This window comes from Chionomys nivalis, chromosome 8 (assembly GCF_950005125.1).
Source record: "Chionomys nivalis chromosome 8, mChiNiv1.1, whole genome shotgun sequence".
Taxonomy (NCBI): Eukaryota; Metazoa; Chordata; class Mammalia; order Rodentia; family Cricetidae; genus Chionomys; species Chionomys nivalis.
In genome coordinates, this window is record NC_080093.1 from 14,297,733 (window position 1) to 14,315,915 (window position 18,183).

Consider the following 18,183-nt stretch of genomic DNA (forward strand, 5'->3'; position numbering starts at 1 on the left):
CTGCCCCGGGCAGTCCTGCCAGCCTTATCGTGATACAAAGGTCAAAGGGAGAGGCCCTTCAATCACGTTTAGGTGATTAGGGTAGGTGGAAGGTGTGGGGCAGGAAACGGACGTACTACAGTTTGGACTCAGGCTGATAGCCTGTGCCCAGAAACACGACTCCATCTGTGGGCAGGATGGCCGTCCACCTGTCCAGCCTCATGGCCTCCTTGTAATCTCAGGCCATGAGGCTTATCTGAAAGACTTCTGGGCAGCTACAACTGCTCTGACTTACCTGCCCTGGAAGGCTTTAAGGTTCTCTCTTGGAGCAATTATGAAACTGCTTAAGACTGCTTAAGCCCTTGACACAGCTCCTTCATGAGATGGTGAGTGGGGAGCCTCTGGCTGTCTGGTCATTGGGGTGGGGGGAGGTCAGGTGGACCAGGCCTCTATGATGTTAAGTTCAGCTTCACTTTACCGGTTTATCCAAGGCCCAAGCAAGCCTTGGACAGGATATCCAATAACATAGTACCCTGACACAAATGCAAAAGAAAGCCAGAGGAATAGGAAATGTGTTGGTACTAATACATTTATTACATCATAAAAAGTCCATTGGTGTTATTCTCCGTATGTACATGCTCCTATGGGCAGACCCCCATCAAGTCCTACCTGCCCACCCTCCACGGTGCCAAGCAACTCCAAACTGAATAACTATTTAGTAAAGGAAGAAGAACTGGAGGAGGTGGCCCAGGGCTGATGGGACTGGATGGAGAGGAACAAAGTGCAGAGGGGCTGGGCTTGGCTCTTAATGCCTAACCTGGCAGAGGGGCAAATGGCAGGCACTGCAGGGTTGGCACAGCAGGGTTGGCTCCATGCCTTCCCAGGGCTGCCAGGCTCAAAGCAGAGGCTACGGGCTATGCCTGTGTCCACTCTCAGCTTGGAAGTTCAGGAATGGACAGTAGAGGAAGAGTCTTGCAGCATGAAGTGGATCCCAGCACTGAATGAAGTAAGAATTCTCATTTCCCCCATCAAGTAGTAGCAATAGCAGCTTGCTTTGGGCTTCAAGATTTCTGTGGCTCTTGAGACTGGAACGTCTGGTGGGAAGTAGTGGTCCCGATCTCCGAGGGTTGTCTTAGTTGACTTCAGAGGTGGGCATAGGGTCTGCAGGACGGGGTGTGGACAGGAGTGGCACTGGGGAGGTGGCCTCGATGAGGGCGGGGTTGAGGATGATGGGCAGTGTCATGGGTGGCACGCCCACCTGCAGTGGGGAAGTCAGTGGCTGTAGGATTAGTGGGGGCTGGGCCAGTGGGGGAGGGCCCTCTGGGGAAGGACTCAGTCTGCTGGGGCTAGAGGCCACTGGTGATGTGGGAGAGCTGCTGCTGGGGGCTCGCGTACCCTCAGGCTTCTCCGAGTCTGTAAGGAAAGTAAAGGCGGTTGTAGTCAGACTTCCAGTGGACTTCTCAAACCTCTGTCCCTCCCAACTTCTCTCTCTCAGGTGAAACTCCTCTTAATACATTAAAACATAAAAGAACTTAAGTTTCAATTTTGCTTCCACATTCACGTGTAACAAAATGCATTCATCTACCAATATAAAAAGCCACAACTCACTCAGGATGCAGTTACCTTGCCTCTAGCCTCTTCCTCCTTTCCTGTGCTCCTCAGTCAGGTCAGTTTTGGTCTGGATCATTAGGCGTGACAGGCCTTGTATAGTGACGCAGCCCTCTCCTCCCAGCTTAGAAACCTTATCACAGTGTAATTGGTCCTGTTGTTTCCCATAGGAGGAGCCGGCAGGCAGGATTCTCACCCTGACTTCTTCCCAGTCTCCCAGCTCCATTCCAGCAGTAATTCTAAACTACACCGGGTATCTTTCTAGGCTTTCTCTAACCAACCATCTCTGAGGAACTCACCACAGGCCCCCACTTCTGAGGGTATCTCAGGAACTCACCACAGGCCCCCACTTCTGAGGGTGTCTCTGGGGAAGGTGGATAGCCGGGCGTCCTGGGGTCACCAGCAGCAGGAGTCAGGTGGGTGGAGGCCAGAGGCTTTTGGCTGTGAGGTTCCGTGGGCATGGGGTCTGGGGGCAGAGAATCCAGATGGCAACTCTTAGTACTTTCTTTCCTGCAGGATCCTGGCTAACACCCCCTGTGACAGAGTCTCAGGTAGCCATGGCTAGCTCACATGTACCTGAAACCGAAGAAGGCCTAACTCTGGACTCCTGCCTTCAGCTCCTAAGTACTGGGGACTATGGGCATGTATCACCATGACCAGTGGGAAGCCACGAATCTGCCCATCCTCCCAGTGAACAGAAAAAGTTCAGCTTTGAGGATTCCTTCTGAGATCAGAGCAGACCCCTACCCTGGATGACAGTCTGCTTGAAGAGCTCATCACGTAAGTGTGGCAAAAAGCAATCAATGCGCTCCCAGGTAATCTCCCAGAGGGCAGAGGGGCCGCCTCCTCTCGCATCTGCACTGTGGAAGATCTCTGCTGTGTCCATCACCAGGAGCATGTTCTTCAGAGACTCAGGGATTGCTTCTGACTACAGGCAGCAGAGGGACCATGAAACAGGAGAGGTAAGTTGGAGGCAGCCATGAAGGGCAAATAGCAAGTTTTCTCAGCATGTGGAAAAGGGAATGGGGCCAAGGCAGAACATACCAGCAAATCACTGGAACCTGCATGCATGTACTTGTCCATGAAGTCCAGGATGGTGAGCCACAGGGCAGCAAAGGTGGACAGTGACAGCAGTGGAGACAGGTGCTGCAGGAAGACCTAGAGCCCACCAGCCAGCCCCTTTTAGCCAAGGGTAGTGGGGGAACCTTCTGTGGCTCTCTCCAAAGCTGAAGGAAGCTGGCCCCAACTTGCAAGTACTTAATCAGAGGTTCCTCTGAAATCCAGACCCCTCTGAGTTCCTGAGCAGCCCGATGGCTGGGGTTCTGAGCACTTACATGTCACCTTTGGACCCTATGAGAAGACCTGACTTCTCTGGGGGAAAAGGCAGGAATGGGAGAGGAGGTGGATGCAGGGTTTTGAGCAGTACCTTTGAGAGCAGTGTGGAAGCCCTCATCCGGGTCTCCTCCATCCCACCAACATCTGCAGGGCTGATATTTTCTAACAGCTTGGTCAGTAGAGGAAACAGCACCTGGCAGGTAAACATCCAATGTTAGTCAGTTGAACAACTTTGTCCCAGGGATGCTGGGCCCGGGCGGATAGGCACAGAACAACAGAGAAGGTCTGATGCCGGGGGATGGAAGGAGCTTTTGAGGGTGCCTGACTCTTTCTGCCTTATGGTTTGGACTTTCTCTTAGACCAGTAAGAAGTCCTACCTTGTTAAAGCAGGACTCCCATTCCAGGGCATCTAGCTTTTGTAGGTCATGTACCAGAAGTGCTCGCTGCAGATACGTCAGCGCCTGCATCCGCACCTGGCGCCGGGCGTCACAGCATAGGCAGGCAATACCTGAGAGTAAGAGCAGGGTTTGGTGCTCTGCAGGCTTCAATGTCACCTGTCCCACACCTTGCATCCCTCCCCAGGTTTACCTTGTAATAAAGGGCACCAGCAGTGGGCCCAGAGAGTGCGTGAATCGGCTTCAATCTTCTGGCCACCTGACTCCAGGTGGCGTTGTTCCTCTGCCCAGGAGCTGTAGATAGAGGCTGCCCGAGTGTGCAGGGTGTGCATCAGGTCCAGCAACTGGGATGAGAAGGGAGTGAGGATGTGAGCAGGGTTGTTGTGCCGGGCCCTTTCCCTCCCTCCCCAGCTCTCCCTGACTGAGTCTTCAAGGGACCCTCAGCACAAGTAGGCCCCACTCCATTCCTCTCACAACCTCTTTTGCTCTAGTCCAGGCAGTGTTCCTAGAGGAAGGAAGTCAAGAGTTACTTATAGAAGAAGACATTAGCAGGCATGTGCACTGAGATTACAGGGAAAATGGCACTTTCTGTTTTTGTAATTTTTAAAATGTATTTATTTTTACGGGTGTTTGCCTGCACATGTTTTGTTTGTGCATCATGTGCATGCTGTGCCCATGAGGAGAGAAGAGGGCACTGGATGCCCTGGGACTGGAGTTAGAGATTCCTGTGAGCTGCCACATGGGTGGGGGAACCAAACCTAGATCCTCTTAACTGCTGGGCCATCTCTCTGGCTCCAAGAAAGATGCTCAATTCTATTTCACACCTGGAAATTTTATTAATTTTAAAATTTTATTAACCTTATTATAATAAAAAATGCTTATTTTGTTTTTGTGTGTGCATGCCACAACATGTGTGTGGAGGATAATTTTTAGGAATTGGTTCTCTCCTCCGCCACCATGTGGGTTCTGGGGGTGACTCGAGTCACCAGCCTTGGCAGCAAGCACCTTTATCCACTTGACTCATATCAATTGCCTTTGTTAATCTCATTTGAAAAACACAGCAAACTTGGGGCTAGTGCGATGGCTTAGCAGGTGAAAATGTTTGCCATGCAGCCTGGCAACCTGAGTTGGATCCTGGAACCCATGCACAGGTAGAAGGAGAGAACCAGCTCACTGAGTTGTCCTCCAGCTTCACACTCATGCCATGGTGCACATGCCCACATACAACGATAAACTTAAAAAAGCAAACTTCAGACTCAAAGGCTTGCACAGCCAACAGTGTCTGCCCAGATTTAACACATTTTTTTCATCAGTTTTTTTTTTTTTTAAAAAATTTATTTATTTATTAAGTATACAACATTCTGTCTGCGTGTATGCCTACAGGCCAGAAGAGGGCACCAGTCCTCATTGCTGATGGTTGTGAGCTACCATGCGGTTGCTGGGAATTGAACTCAGGACCTTTGGAAGAGCAGGCAATGCTCTTAACCACTGAGCCATCTCTCCAGCCCAATCAGTTTTCTTTTTTAAAAAATTACCCCCCACCTCCTGAGACAGGGTTTCTCTGTGCAGCCCTGGCTATTTTGGAGCTTGCTCTGTAGACCAGGCTGGCCCTGAACTCAGAGATCTGCCTGCTTCTGCCTCCTGAACATATTTATTCTATTTAAAAAAAAATTTAATTATAATTATTTTTATCTTATACTGTATGGGTATTTTGCCTGCAGTATGTCTGTGCACCATGTATATACAGTGCCTAAGAGGCCAGAAGAAGGCATCACAGTCCCCTGCACCTGTAGTTACAGATGTGAGCTGCTGTGTGGTGCTGAGAACTGAATCTGGGTCCTCTGGAAGAGCAGTCAGTGTCCTTAATCCTTAACTGCAGGACACCTCTCCAGCCTTCAAATTAACTTATGTGTGTGTGCCCATGTGACTTCAGGTACACCATGTGTGCATAAGTGCCTGTAGAAGCCAAAGAGTGTCAGATTCCCTGAACTAGAGTTCTAAGAAGTTACAGCCGCCTGATATGGGTACTAGGAGCTGAGGCTGGTTCATCTGTCCTCTGCAAGAGTAGTAGGCACTCTTAACTGCTGAGCTATTTCTCCTACCTGATTCCTCCCTCCCTCCCTCCTCCTTCTTCTTCTTCTTTTTTTTTTTTTTTTTTTTTTTTTTGAGATAGGGTTTCTCTGCATAGCCCTGGTTGTCCTGGAAATCCCTTTATAGAGCAGGCTGGCCTCGAACTTACAGAGATCTGCCTGCCTCTGCCTCCTGAGTGCTGGGATTAAAGGTGTGCACCACCATGCTGGCTTTTCATCATCTTTCTAAGGCTACTCTGAAGGAAACTGTTTGTCCATTTATCTAGTCAATTAAAGTTAGCCTGAAAGACACTTAATAACTATGGAAGGATAGACAAAATGCTAGAGATGTAACCACCTCTAGTAAGGGGGTCTCTGGTTGGATACAGGAATAAATGGAAGCTCAATCTTATCAATCTATCCTTTTCTACCTTCTGAACCTTGTATCATGTGCCTACATCATGTATTAAATAAGTGAAGTCTTTAAATATGTAAATCTGAACTAAGGGTCTTGAACATGCTAGACAAGTACTCTACCTACTGAGATAAATCCCCAGCCCAAAAACTACTAATTTAAATTAGTGCCAGCTGTGATGGCACATGCCTTTGATTTCAGTACACAGGAGGCAGAGGCAAATAGATCTGTGTGAGTTTTAGTACACATGGGGAATTTCCAGGTAAGCTAGCACTACGTGGTGAGACCCTGTCTCCAAATGAACAAGCGTACTATAAGCAAAGACTTACAGGTGGTTTCGGATAAGGGATGGTGGTTGAGGGGATGGGAAGCATACAATGGGTATTCCTTCTGAGTTCTGACTTTCCCTGGTTCCGCCCAAGTTCTGAGTCTCAGGTGCAGGAGAAGAAGTAAAGGGTGCCATACTTACGTCTTGACTGACCTGTAAAGACACCGTATGGTAGCTGGCAGGCACACCTTCATCCTCTTCCTCATCACTATGTCCACCCCGAGTGGCATGTTGGTTGGAGGTTCGGGGCCGCCGAAGCATTGAGCCCTCCTTGGTTTTTTTCTTGAAGCGGTTCCCTTTGCTGTCATATTTGTGACTCTTGCCACGTTTGTCCTGGGACTTGCACCCTGAGCAGAGCCAGACTTAGGTCATATTCCCATAGCTTTCTCCCCTCTCTACCTGATCTACACCCCAACTGTCCCTTCAATAGGTGACTTACCACCATTTAGACTGGCCTCAACAAAGATGCGGAGAGTCTTGACACAGAGTTCAAAGTTGTCAGGAGTGATGTGAGCAGCATCACGAACAATGAAGGACAATGATTCCACACACTTGAGCAGGGACTTCGTGTCATGTGGTCCCAGGTCTAGGCCCACTGTGAGGCTGTACTGATTCACCAGGGGTGAAGTGCCTGGCTTGCTGAGCCCTGCTCCTGCTTTGGAGTTCTCGATGTCATCCTTTCCCACCTATAAACACACATGGTACATGTTGGGGCCCTGTTCTAAGGCACCTCAGATGTCTCTCTGAGAACCAAGAATCTTACAGGCTCAGCATGGTAGTAGACTCACCACTAACCAACCACTGTTGACCATATCAGCATCTGTGGCTGATCGGTGTATCTTGCCAGGCCTGCCATGGTCAGTGTAGACTTCTGAGTCGGAAGTATACCCACGGTCCAGGCTGACATCATTTTGATGGTAGAATGGGAGCTCACTGTCTGACTGCGCTCCTAAGCCAGGCAGGGAAAAGAGCAGAGATGGGACATGGAACAGGAAAACAGATCCTAAAGAAAGTTGCTGAGGCTTGACATCTTCTCTCATGCCTGGCTTACTTTTGGTCCTGGACAACATCTCTCTTGACCAAATAGGGTAGCAAGCTAATTTGGGCTTTTGATAGCAACTAATAGCAGCTGTTAGGGAAATGTGGCATAGGACATAGGTTTCTGTAAAATGGTTTTCAAAACAGTAGAAATGGGGCTTGACAGCTTTCTGCACTATCTGCTTGCCTTCATGCTATCTAGCCTGTGGGTTGTCAATTAAGTATCGGAAGATCTGGAAGCAGATGGCAGAGACCAGGTGTGTTTAATCTGATGACCATAATAACCTGTGTTTTGTTTTCCCACAGAAGCTTTTGGGTCCTAACTGCTTATCTGACAGTGAGCATCTTCCTGGGAAAGTGCATACCAGCATCTGGAGCATCGGGCCTGGCTGTGGCCTGTAGAGCATCTGGAGGCTTCACGCCTGAGCCGATGCACTCCAGCAATGTGAAGAGGGTGGCCCAGTCATCACCAGAGTGGATGTTGGCTGCATTGGTCTTGAGGAGTTCATGGAGCCCGTATGCAATCTGGTGGCTGACTCTGGACAGCACGCTGGGCTTCATCAGTAACAAGATGCGTAGGGAGAGTAGGACCTGGGATGGGATGGAATGGGATGGGATGAGGAATAGGAAGTGGGACGGACATAGAACAAGTTTCCTGACTGATCATCCCTATTAGTCAGTCATCTAGGCTAGTGCGGGGAGTGTGGCTTGGACTCAACTGTCACTGATCTGGTATTGTCTTCTTTTCTTTTGGAGTACTGGGAATTGAACCCAGGGCCTTGATGTATTAGGCAAGCACTCTACAGCTAAAGTACACCCTTGGTCATGCTTCATTTTTTAATATTGGTATTTTTATTAATTATATGTTCACATATAGTTATAACAACACAGAGTTTCCTTGTATACTTTGTCTAGTCTATCTCAAAGGCAATATGATGCAGAAGTAAGTATAACATGACAACAGGACAGAATTAGGAATAATCTACTGGTTTCCACAGGCTTTCCCAAATTTTACTTGAATTCATATGTGTACTAAGGGTGTACCGAGTTCTACAATTTATCACCTGTGTAGCGTTGTCTACCCACAAGTTCCTACACCATGGGAGCCACGCTGCTGCTTGACAGCCACTTTTCCAGTCCTTTTCTCTGGTCCCATTTATAACCCTTAGCAATCTGCTCTCAACTTCTAAAATTCTATGAATTCTAAAATGTTATCTAGATGGAACTACTGCCTAAGACTAGTCTCCCCCACCTGGAGATCTACCCACGCTTTTACACATCGGGTCTGCTTCTCTAGGCTGCTGGACAGCATTCCACGGTATGTTCATACCATAGTGTATTCTCTTCCTGCGAGTCATCAGGCTGACTCCAGCTTTTGGCTTTGATAAATACAGCTTCAATGAACATTTACATACATATTTTAAAGTTAAAATAAGGCTTTTTTTTCTGGGATAAATGCCCAAAAGTGTATTTTCTGGTAAATGAATATTCAGTTTTATAATAAACTGCCATTAGAGTAGCTATATTATTTTTTATTCCCCCAAGAAATGTATGAATAATCTAGTTTCTCTGTATCCTTGCCAGCAATTGGTATTATCACTTTTAATTTTAGCTATTCTGGTAAGTACATAGTGATGTGTGTTATTTTTGCATTTTCCTAATGGAAAATGCTATTTCATGGGCTTACTGGCTATTTGTATATCATCTGTGAACTATCTCTTTTTCCCATGTTTGCATTTTTAAAAATAATTTATATATTTTTATTTGATGTGCATTGGTGTGTATGTCTGTGTGAGGATGTCAGGTCCCCTGGAACTGGAGTTACAAACAGTTGTAAGCTGCTATGTGGGTGCTGGGAATTGAACCAGGGTCCTCTGGAAGAGCAGTCAGTGCTCTCAACCGCTGAGCCATCTCTCCAGCCCCTATGTTTGCTTTTTGATACTAGACTTTTCTCAAGTATAATTTGTAAACATTTTCTATTGCTTTATAACTTAGCTTTTCATTTTTTCAATTAAGCTTTCATAGATTGAAAATTTAATTTATCAATCCTTCCTCTATGGACTGTGCTTTTAATATCAAGTAAAAAAACTTAGCTGGGCGGTGGTGGCGCACGCCTTTAATCCCAGCACTCGGGAGGCAGAGGCAGGCGGATCTCTGTGAGTTCGAGGCCAGCCTGGTCTACAAAGGGAGTTCCAGGACAGGCTCCAAAGCTACAGAGAAACCCTGTCTCGAAAAACCAAAAAAAAAAAAAAAAAAAACTTATTGGGCTGGGCATGGTGGGTGGTGGCACAGACCTTTAATGCCAGCACTCAAGAGGCAGAGACGGACAAATCTCTGAGTTTGAGGCTAGTGTGATTTCCAGGCCAGTCAGGGCTATCCAGTGAGTCCCTGTTTCAAAAAATTTAAAACTAAAAACTAAACAAATCGTTAGTTAGTTCATGTGCCTATGCCCTTACAGACCTACTTTGTAGGGGACATTTCACAGAAGTTCTTTACTTCCTGTTACTACCGAGGCTCTTCAGTCACTTTAGATGCTGTGCAGTAACAAGAACATTTTTTATCTTCCTGTACCTTTCCCAGCTCCACTTTGTAGCTGGAGTGTAAACACTTGAGGGGAAGAATTTCAGGTTATGCACAGAAGCAGAAGAAGCTTGTCTTAGATTGTGAGCAGTCTAAAGGGAGAGATGGGAGCTCGAGGCCCTCCCTGATGATGCAGTGTTTGTGTTCAGACTTTTGAGTTTTTAAAATAATTATGTAATAAACTAGTAAACCACATTAGAAATACTTAGTTTTAGAACCTGAGATTTTCTCTATGTGTCTAAAGATTTTACAATATATATATATAGATCTTATTTTTTAGATCTTTTATTTTATATGTATGCATATACATTATGTGTACCATGTACACGCCTGCTGCCCAAGGAGGTCACAAGAGGGCACTGTGTCCTCTGGAACTGGAGTTACAGATGGTTGTGAGTCACAAGGAGGTCACAAGAGGGCACTGTGTCCTCTGGAACTGGAGTTACAGATGGTTGTGAGTCACCATGTGTTGCTGGGAACCAAACCCAAGGTTGTTACAAGAACAGCGAGTGTTCTCTACTACTGAGCCATCTCTCTACCCTCTCCATTATATCTTTTAAATTACCATTCGTCTAATTTTTATGCAAAATAAATGTTTAAGTCAAGTTCACTTGGGAGATTGAGACAGGAATATGGCCAGTGTGGGTCACATAAAAAGATCTTATCTCAAAATCAAAACCAACCAAATAAGAAAACCCAAAGTAAAACAGTCCCAAACCATTCAGTTGAACATATTTGTGTGTCTATTTCTGGATCGTCTATTTGTTCAATAGCTTTGTCTACTTATTCATTTATGCTACATAATTTAAAAATTATTTATTATTTACGTGTATGGGTGATTTGCCTGTATGTATTGACTGTATGTGTTTGTGTACCAATGCAATCTTTATGGAGGCCAAAAGAGGACATCAGATTCCTGGGATTGGAGCTCTAGAGGGTTGTTAGCTACTGTGCTGGAGGTCCAACCAGGGTGTGTTGGTAAAAGATTCAATGCTCTTAACCTTGGAGACATCTCTCCAGCCCCCAATCCTACATAATCACAACAAAGTTTAATATTGGCTAGAGTGGCAGAACACGGGATGCACAGCTGTAATCCCAGTTTAGGGAGGCAGAGGCAGGAAGACTGTGAGGCCATCCTGAGATACACGGTACACCTTAAGTCAAAACAACCAATCAGGGCTACACAGTGGGACTGTTTCAAAAGTAACAAACCTGACCAACAACAAAAACCCATGCTGGTGAGATGGTCAAGTGGATAAAGACACTTGCTATCATGCCAAGCCTAATAATGGCAGTTATATCCCAGGAATGCAAAGTAGACCAGGCTGGCTTCAAACTCACAGAGATCTGCCTACTTCTGCCTCCTGAGCGTTGGATTGAAGGCTGTTCCACTGCTGCCTGGCCATTTCCTAGTTTTTAGCATATAAATGTTGAATGTTTTATAAGAACTTCACTTTATCTGGAGTACTTGTAAGTGGTATTGCTTTTATGTTTGTTCTTTTGAGACAAGGTCATATATAGCCTAGTTTGCCCATGAAGCTAAGGATGGAGCTGAGGATGGCCTTAAACTCCTAATTTGCCTCTGCCTCTACCTCCCAAGTACAAGGATTAAAATCCTGTTTGTCAAGTGTCACATAAAATTCACTCTTAGATATGCTGTCTACTTAATGAAATGAAATCTTTTTTTTTTTTTTTTTTTTGGTTTTTCGAGACAGGGTTTCTCTGTGGTTTTTTGGAGCCTGTCCTGGAACTAGCTCTTGTAGACCAGGCTGGTCTCGAACTCACAGAGATCCGCCTGCCTCTGCCTCCCGAGTGCTGGGATTAAAGGCGTGCGCCACCACCGCCCGGCCAATGAAATGAAATCTTGCAGGCTTTGATGAAGAAAAATCAATCAGTGTGTGCCTTATCTTCTATTCGCTCTCTGGCTCAGTGTGCACAGGATCACCATATGTGGCATATATTAATTTTATACTTACCTTGCCCATATTAATTTTCTAGTCTCCCTGATGAAAAGTGATGCCAGAAATGTACTAATAAAACCATAACCATTAGCCAGGAAAAAAAAATCCTGTCTTGCTAGGATTTCTGTGAGTTAGTTTGAGTTCAAGGCTAGCTTGGTCTACATGCGAGTTCCAGGACACTCAGAGCTGGAAGGTGAGATCCTATCTTGTAAACAAACAAACAAAGCAACATGTGCCATGATTCCCTGGTGATATGTCTCTATCTCCTGGATGCTGATATCACACAGGCTGGTGACCATGTCTGATTATCTGGTGTAGAATTGTAGCACTCTATCTATCCATCCGTCCATCTGTCTGTCCGTCTGTCTACCTATCTGAAGCAGTCTCTCTACAAGCCCTGGCTGCCCTAGAACTCATTATGTTGGCTTCAAATTCAAAGAGATCTGCCTGCCTCTGTCTCCCAAGTGCTAGGATTAAAGTCGTGTACCACCATGCCAGGTTGGAATTGCTTTTTTAGAAGACAGGTCTATGTGACTCTGGCTGGACTCAAATTCACAGAGATTGACTGTGGCTGTCCCTGACCCCTGGGATTAAAGGCATGCATTACCATGGTGTAGGAGGTCCTTCTGTATTTGTGTTGTTTTCATTGGTTAATTAATAAAGAAACTGCTTTGGCCTGATAGGGCAGAACTTAGGTAGGCGGAGTAGACAGAACTGAATGCTGGGAAGAAGGACAGAGTGGCAGACACCATGGATCTCCTGCCTGGGACGGATGCTGGTTAGAGTCTTGCTGGTAAGCCACAGTTATGTGGCAATACACAGATTTAATAGAAACGGGTTAAATCAAGATGTAAGAATTAGACAATAAGAGGCTAGAGATAATGGGTCATGCAGTAATTTAATCAATACAATTTCTGTGTGGTTATTTCGGGTGTAAGCTAGCGGGGCGGCTGGGACAGAACAAAGGGACCCTCTTTCCAACACTACCATGTCTGCCTGAAACTGTATTCTCCTCCTCCTCTTCTACATGCTTTGCCTACATGTATGTATACACACCATACATGTGCCTGGAATCTGCAGAGGTTAGAAAATACTCTGGAATAAGAGTAAGGATGGTTGGAGCCATCAGTGGATGTTGGGAACTGAACTCAGGTCCTTTGCAAGAGCAGCAAGTGCTCTTAATGGCTAAGCTATCACCCTAGCCTGGACATTACATTTCTTTTTTTTTTTTTTTTTTTTTGGTTTTTCGAGACAGGGTTTCTCTGTGGCTTTGGAGCCTGTCCTGGAACTTGCTCTGTAGACCAGGCTGGTCTCGAACTCACAGAGATCCGCCTGCCTCTGCCTCCTGAGTGCTGGGATTAAAGGCGTGTGCCACCATTGCCCGGCGGACATTACATTTCTTAATTTCAATTCCATTTATTCATATTATCACATGGAAGTATGGCTTTGTGTACAGATCTTATTCTTGTGACTGTTGACTCTAACTGTTGTTCAGTACTCATTTTTATACCTGAACCATGCGATCTTACCTTTGGGGTTCTACATGTAAGGATAAGAAACTTCAACACCTCCTCTCCCAGAACAAGAAACCATATACGAGATGGACTGCTAAAAACAGCAGCAGCCCAATCCTAAAGCAAACCTTATGTCTAAAACCATTCCAGGCCTACCCTCAATGCCCCTGTTAGACTGTACCAGCCCTGAGGTGAACCACTGTGCTAAAGATACAGGATACTGAATGGACTTTACGCTTAGGCCATATCCACAGCTGATACTATGACCTTATTCCTTGTATACGTGCCCATCCTCTTACATGCACTTGCTTACCTGGCCACTAATCTCTTCTCTCCGGAGCAGCCGAATGGCTAGGCGTAGGAGCCCTACCACTGCTCGTTCCACAAGAAAGCAGAAATCTTGTGCCTGAACACACAAGTGGTATAGATGATCTCGAACAGTCTGCCATACACAGCCCACACGGTCCCTAAAAATCATGAAGGGTAAAGGACAGTCTCAACTGGGCAGGCCACTAGGAAGTAAGTCTCCTAGGCCTTTCACAGTTCACTGGAATTGTGCCCTACGCAGTCAAACACAAGCTCTCCCCTTGTGCCCAGAGCTTCATGTGTTTCTTGCTCCCAGAAGCCACTCAGCAAGATGGCTTTAGGCTTCAGCTCAGGATAGGTCTGCTTAAAGATTGCTCTCTCACACCTGTTCTCCAACACGATCCTCAGCAGCATCTCCAGACAAAAAGCAGCATCTTCTTCATCATATGTCTCTTCATCTGGGGTCACTGAGACCAGAGCCTAGAGGGCAACAACAGGGAAAGTAGAAATGGAAGAGAAGCCAGCCACTGACTGTCCCAACAGAAATTGAGGCACACACCACTACCCCATTGCCTCTCAGACCTCCTCATCTTGTACCTTCATAAGCTCCTGCAGTGATTCCAGCTGGAGGAACTTGCTTTCTGTGATCATTTTTTCTGGGTCACATTGCTAGAGGGAATATAAGAAAGGGAATTTATAATAAAGGCTATAGGGAAGAGAATTTCCAAAAGCCAGGGAAAGCAGGAAGAATTGTCCTTGTTATAAGCCCTACATGATTATACTCTTCAGTTCACAGGGTCCCCTCTTTCTAGAAGGAAGGAGTCTAGGATTTCTCATGAGACACAGATAGGCAGTTACCTTGATACAGTCCAAGGCCACTCTCTTGGCTTCCTGGCTCTCTGTAGATGGGCCCCGTACACTAGACTGCTCAGGACCACTCAGTGTCAGCCAGCTCACAAAGCTAAGTACTGAAGACTCTCCTCTGTAGGAGAAGGATACATGTCCTGGTGAGCAACGACACTCTGACTGTCTCCCTCTCCTAAAGCCTCAACCAATGGGTCTGCCCTTACCGGTTTGATGGCATCTCCTCCCGCTGTAGAGAGATCTTGCCATTGGGATCCACAAAATCTTCTACCTGGAAAATAGATCAAGAGTAATTTATTTCTATGAGTCTGGGGAGACGCCTCAGAGGTTAAGAGCACTTGTTGCTTTTGCAGAGGACCTGGTTTAGTTCCTAGCACTGACATGGTGGGTTACAATCATCGATAACTCCAGTTCCAGGGAATCTGATGCCTTCTTCTGACCTCCATTGGTATTAGGTATGCATGTGGTGCATGCATATACACACATCCAGGCAAAATGTATATACACATAAATCTAAAAAATAATTAAAAGGAATTATCTTGCTGGGTGGTGGTGGTGCACGCCTTTAACCCCAGCACTTGGGAGGCAGAGGCAGGTAGATTTCTGCCTGAGTTTGAGTGAGTTCAAGGCCAGCCTGGCCTACAAGAGCAAATTCGAGGACAGGCTCCAAAGCTACAGAAAAACCCTATCTCGAAAAGCAAAAAAAAAAGAAAGAAAGGCCAGGCGATGGTGGCGCACGCCTTTAATCCCAGCACTCGGGAGGCAGAGGCAGGCGGATCTCTGTGAGTTCGAGACCAGCCTGGTCTACAAGAGCTAGTTCCAGGACAGGCTCCAAAGCCACAGAGAAACCCTGTCTCGAAAAACCAAAAAAAAAAAAAAAAAAAAAGAAAGAAAGAAGAAAGAAAAGATGGGCTTAGTGGGACACTGACTGTAATGTCAGCACTGAGGCAGAAGCTACATAGCAAGTTCAAGACTAACCTAGTCAACTTAGCAAAAGCTTGTCTCAAAAAAATAAATAATTTCTTTCTGTATATTATTTACATTCACTGGCCCAGGCAAAATTCTCTAGATTTCTTTCTGTAGACAGTTCATACACTATTATGTGCCCTAAAAGAGGTGACTGATGGCTCGAGAGATGGCTCAGAAGTTAAGAGCACTGGCTGCTCTTCCAGAAGTCCTGAGTTCAATTCCTGGCAACCACATGGTGGTTCACAACCACCTATAATGAGATATGATACCATCTTCTGTCATGCAGTTACACATGAAGGCACTGTATACGTAAAAAATAAATAAAACTTAAAAAAAAAGAGGTGACTGACAATGGCTTCTGCCAGCCTTTCTTTACAGCTTCTCTCCAAGACCTGTAGTTTTACATTTGAGATGCTCTAGTGAGCTTTGGCAAGCATCAGGTTTAGTGCTATTCTGCCTTGTTAATGCTGAACATTCTATCAAGATTTACCTCCATGGAGTTGTCTCCATTTCTTATCTGATGGACCAACCCTACAACTGCCTAGGCCTCAGGGTTATGATTTTGCCCGACCCAATATCCACTCCATCTTTGATCTGCTGGAGCATATGAAGGGGCCTGATCTGCAGACCCAAAGCTGCAGGAGCTTCACTAAACAGGGCAATAACAGGGTATCTAGGAAGTCTCAGTGAGGGCCCAGCATTGATAGTATAGTAGAAACCAGAGTCCTCAAACCAGGCCAATGACTCTTTGCAATGAACACTTGTAAGTAAACATATATGGACAAAGGGGTTTATAGTGTGACTCACTGTGTCACACTGAAGCTTCCATTATTTTCCCCTTTTTTTCTTACATTTTGTTTTATTTGGGGGCAGTGCAGGGGCAGAGGGCAGATGCGAAGGGATGGGGAAATGAATAGGATCAAGATACATGATGCAGAAGAAACAGAGAAGAAAGGAAGGAAGGAAGAAAGGAAGACGGTGTGGGGGAGGGGAGAAGGAGGAAGGGGAGAAGGAAGGATTACCTCCACCATAGCCTTGGGTAAAAGTTGGGCTCGGAAGAGCTGCAGCATAGCCTCCATGATATTCTTCCAGCCCTCCCGAAGGATGTCACCATGACGATGGGCCAAATGGAATACTGTCTTGGCTGCAATGTGAGCTTTAGGGTTGCTTCCAAACACACTGGGCAGGTTCTCAATAGACTGGAAAGGCGATGTCAAGAGACTTAGGTTGGTTCATGTCTGGAAAGGAGGCTCTTTCAGGTCTCTCTGCCTATGGTTCCCTGACAGTCTATCTGCTAGATATGCTTCAAGCTCCCTATAATATTAGTGGGAAAAGTCAACCTGACCAAGGTCTTCCTATGGTATCTCCTCCCCAATCCCATTACATGAGATGGCACTAGTCTCATTCCAGAACTTGCCAGTCAGAAATGGCCTAAGCTTGTTCAAGTGGGTACATATGGTAGATGCAGCCTCCATGGCTGAGGCTTATTCTCCTTTGGGGCTCTAAGCATAGTTCCTGCTCCAACTCACCTCACTACTGAGAGCTGTGAACTTGCACAGAGAGATGATGAGATTGTCAAACACATCGCTGAGGCCATAGTGGGCGGAGATCATGGCACACTTCCTGTAATGTCACCCCCATGACAGAAACAGTCACTGGAAGGCCACTCAGCCCTCTCAAGTTCCTAAGCAGCTTCCTATTGGTTCTTCCCCATTGGGTCACAGAAAGAAATCTTTAACTCCAGTCTGTTTAAGATTGAGATTTCCCAGGCTCCAGCCTCCCTCTAGAAAATCAGGAGACATCCCATTCTGAGTCAAAGAGGCATGGGGGCAAGCCCATGTTAACTTAGTGAGACGGAAAGACAGGAAGACCAAGGCCAAGGTTGGGCTACCTGAAGCCTGAGATGGCTTTTTGGATGATGGTCTCCTCAAGGCTTTTATCAAAGACGTAAGAGAGAGCAGCAATAGTGGGGCCCCAGGTCATAGTGAAGAGGTCAAGGTCATAGCTGCCAGGAGGAACACGAAGGAATATGCCCTCAGGGGTAGCACCTCGATGAAGCAGCACGTTCCACACATAGTTCTCACGGACCAGGCCAGTCTGTTCCTCAGGCATCACGATCTCCTCATTCCTGTTAGGGGGGAAAAGAACTAGATGCACTCGTGTGAACATGCTGCTTCCAAACTAAGAAAAGGGGTTTCACCTCTACAAGTATCTCCATTCTATGAGGCTATCACAGCCGCAGCTAAGTAATCTGTCTGCAGCCCACCTCTGGGCGAGGGAGAGAGTGAATGCATTCATAATCTCACAGTCCCGTCTCTAAGCCTTCAGAGTTCACATTCTTTCTGGGTAGGGGCATAAACATCCACCTTTTTTAATTTATTATAAAGAACTAACAATATAGATATGGTGACACATATCTATAATTTTAGCACTTGGTAGACCGATGCAAGATCAGGAGTTCAAAGGTCAGACTCAGCTACATAGCAAGTTTGAGGCAATCTGGAGCTATATGAGGCTCTGTTTCAAAACATTACCAAAACAACTAAGTTTCCTATCTCTGACTCAAGTTACCCTCTAGTACTGGGCATAATGACTCTACAAACCAGAGAATGCATTTTGTGAGTTCTCCAGGAAAACCAGGTAATTTGGGATCAGGAAATAGGGTCAAGATACCTCACTTAAGAGGAATAGTTTGAACTGGAGAAGTAGCTCTGCAAAGAAACACATTCTTAGTTCAGTCCCTGGTACCAAACGTGTCTGTAAATACACACACACACAAACACACACACACACACACAAGAGAGTCAATTTGTATGGATCCT

General features: G+C 46.0%; 1 protein-coding gene across 5 annotated transcripts in view; it reads right to left on the reverse strand.

Moving 5' to 3' along the window:
• Window positions 1-557: 557 nt before the first annotated feature.
• Gbf1 (golgi brefeldin A resistant guanine nucleotide exchange factor 1) overlaps window positions 558-18,183 on the reverse strand; it is a 143,289-nt gene continuing 125,663 nt past the window's right edge. For 2 of the 5 annotated variants that reach the window (XM_057777363.1, XM_057777367.1), the window contains 19 exons: window positions 17,253-17,489; window positions 16,891-16,984; window positions 16,384-16,560; window positions 14,599-14,663; window positions 14,387-14,510; window positions 14,126-14,197; window positions 13,914-14,008; window positions 13,536-13,689; window positions 7,533-7,758; window positions 6,918-7,078; window positions 6,569-6,815; window positions 6,271-6,491; window positions 3,511-3,661; window positions 3,300-3,430; window positions 3,014-3,115; window positions 2,632-2,745; window positions 2,335-2,515; window positions 1,925-2,053; window positions 558-1,392 (listed from right to left, as the gene is read on the reverse strand). In XM_057777363.1, the coding sequence (XP_057633346.1) occupies window positions 1,112-1,392; window positions 1,925-2,053; window positions 2,335-2,515; window positions 2,632-2,745; window positions 3,014-3,115; window positions 3,300-3,430; window positions 3,511-3,661; window positions 6,271-6,491; window positions 6,569-6,815; window positions 6,918-7,078; window positions 7,533-7,758; window positions 13,536-13,689; window positions 13,914-14,008; window positions 14,126-14,197; window positions 14,387-14,510; window positions 14,599-14,663; window positions 16,384-16,560; window positions 16,891-16,984; window positions 17,253-17,489 (2,962 nt within the window). In that variant the 3' untranslated portion in view covers window positions 558-1,111. The remainder of the gene's footprint in view (window positions 1,393-1,924; window positions 2,054-2,334; window positions 2,516-2,631; window positions 2,746-3,013; window positions 3,116-3,299; window positions 3,431-3,510; window positions 3,662-6,270; window positions 6,492-6,568; window positions 6,816-6,917; window positions 7,079-7,532; window positions 7,759-13,535; window positions 13,690-13,913; window positions 14,009-14,125; window positions 14,198-14,386; window positions 14,511-14,598; window positions 14,664-16,383; window positions 16,561-16,890; window positions 16,985-17,252; window positions 17,490-18,183) is intronic. The other 3 variants (XM_057777366.1, XM_057777365.1, XM_057777364.1) reach the window with 3 other exon arrangements.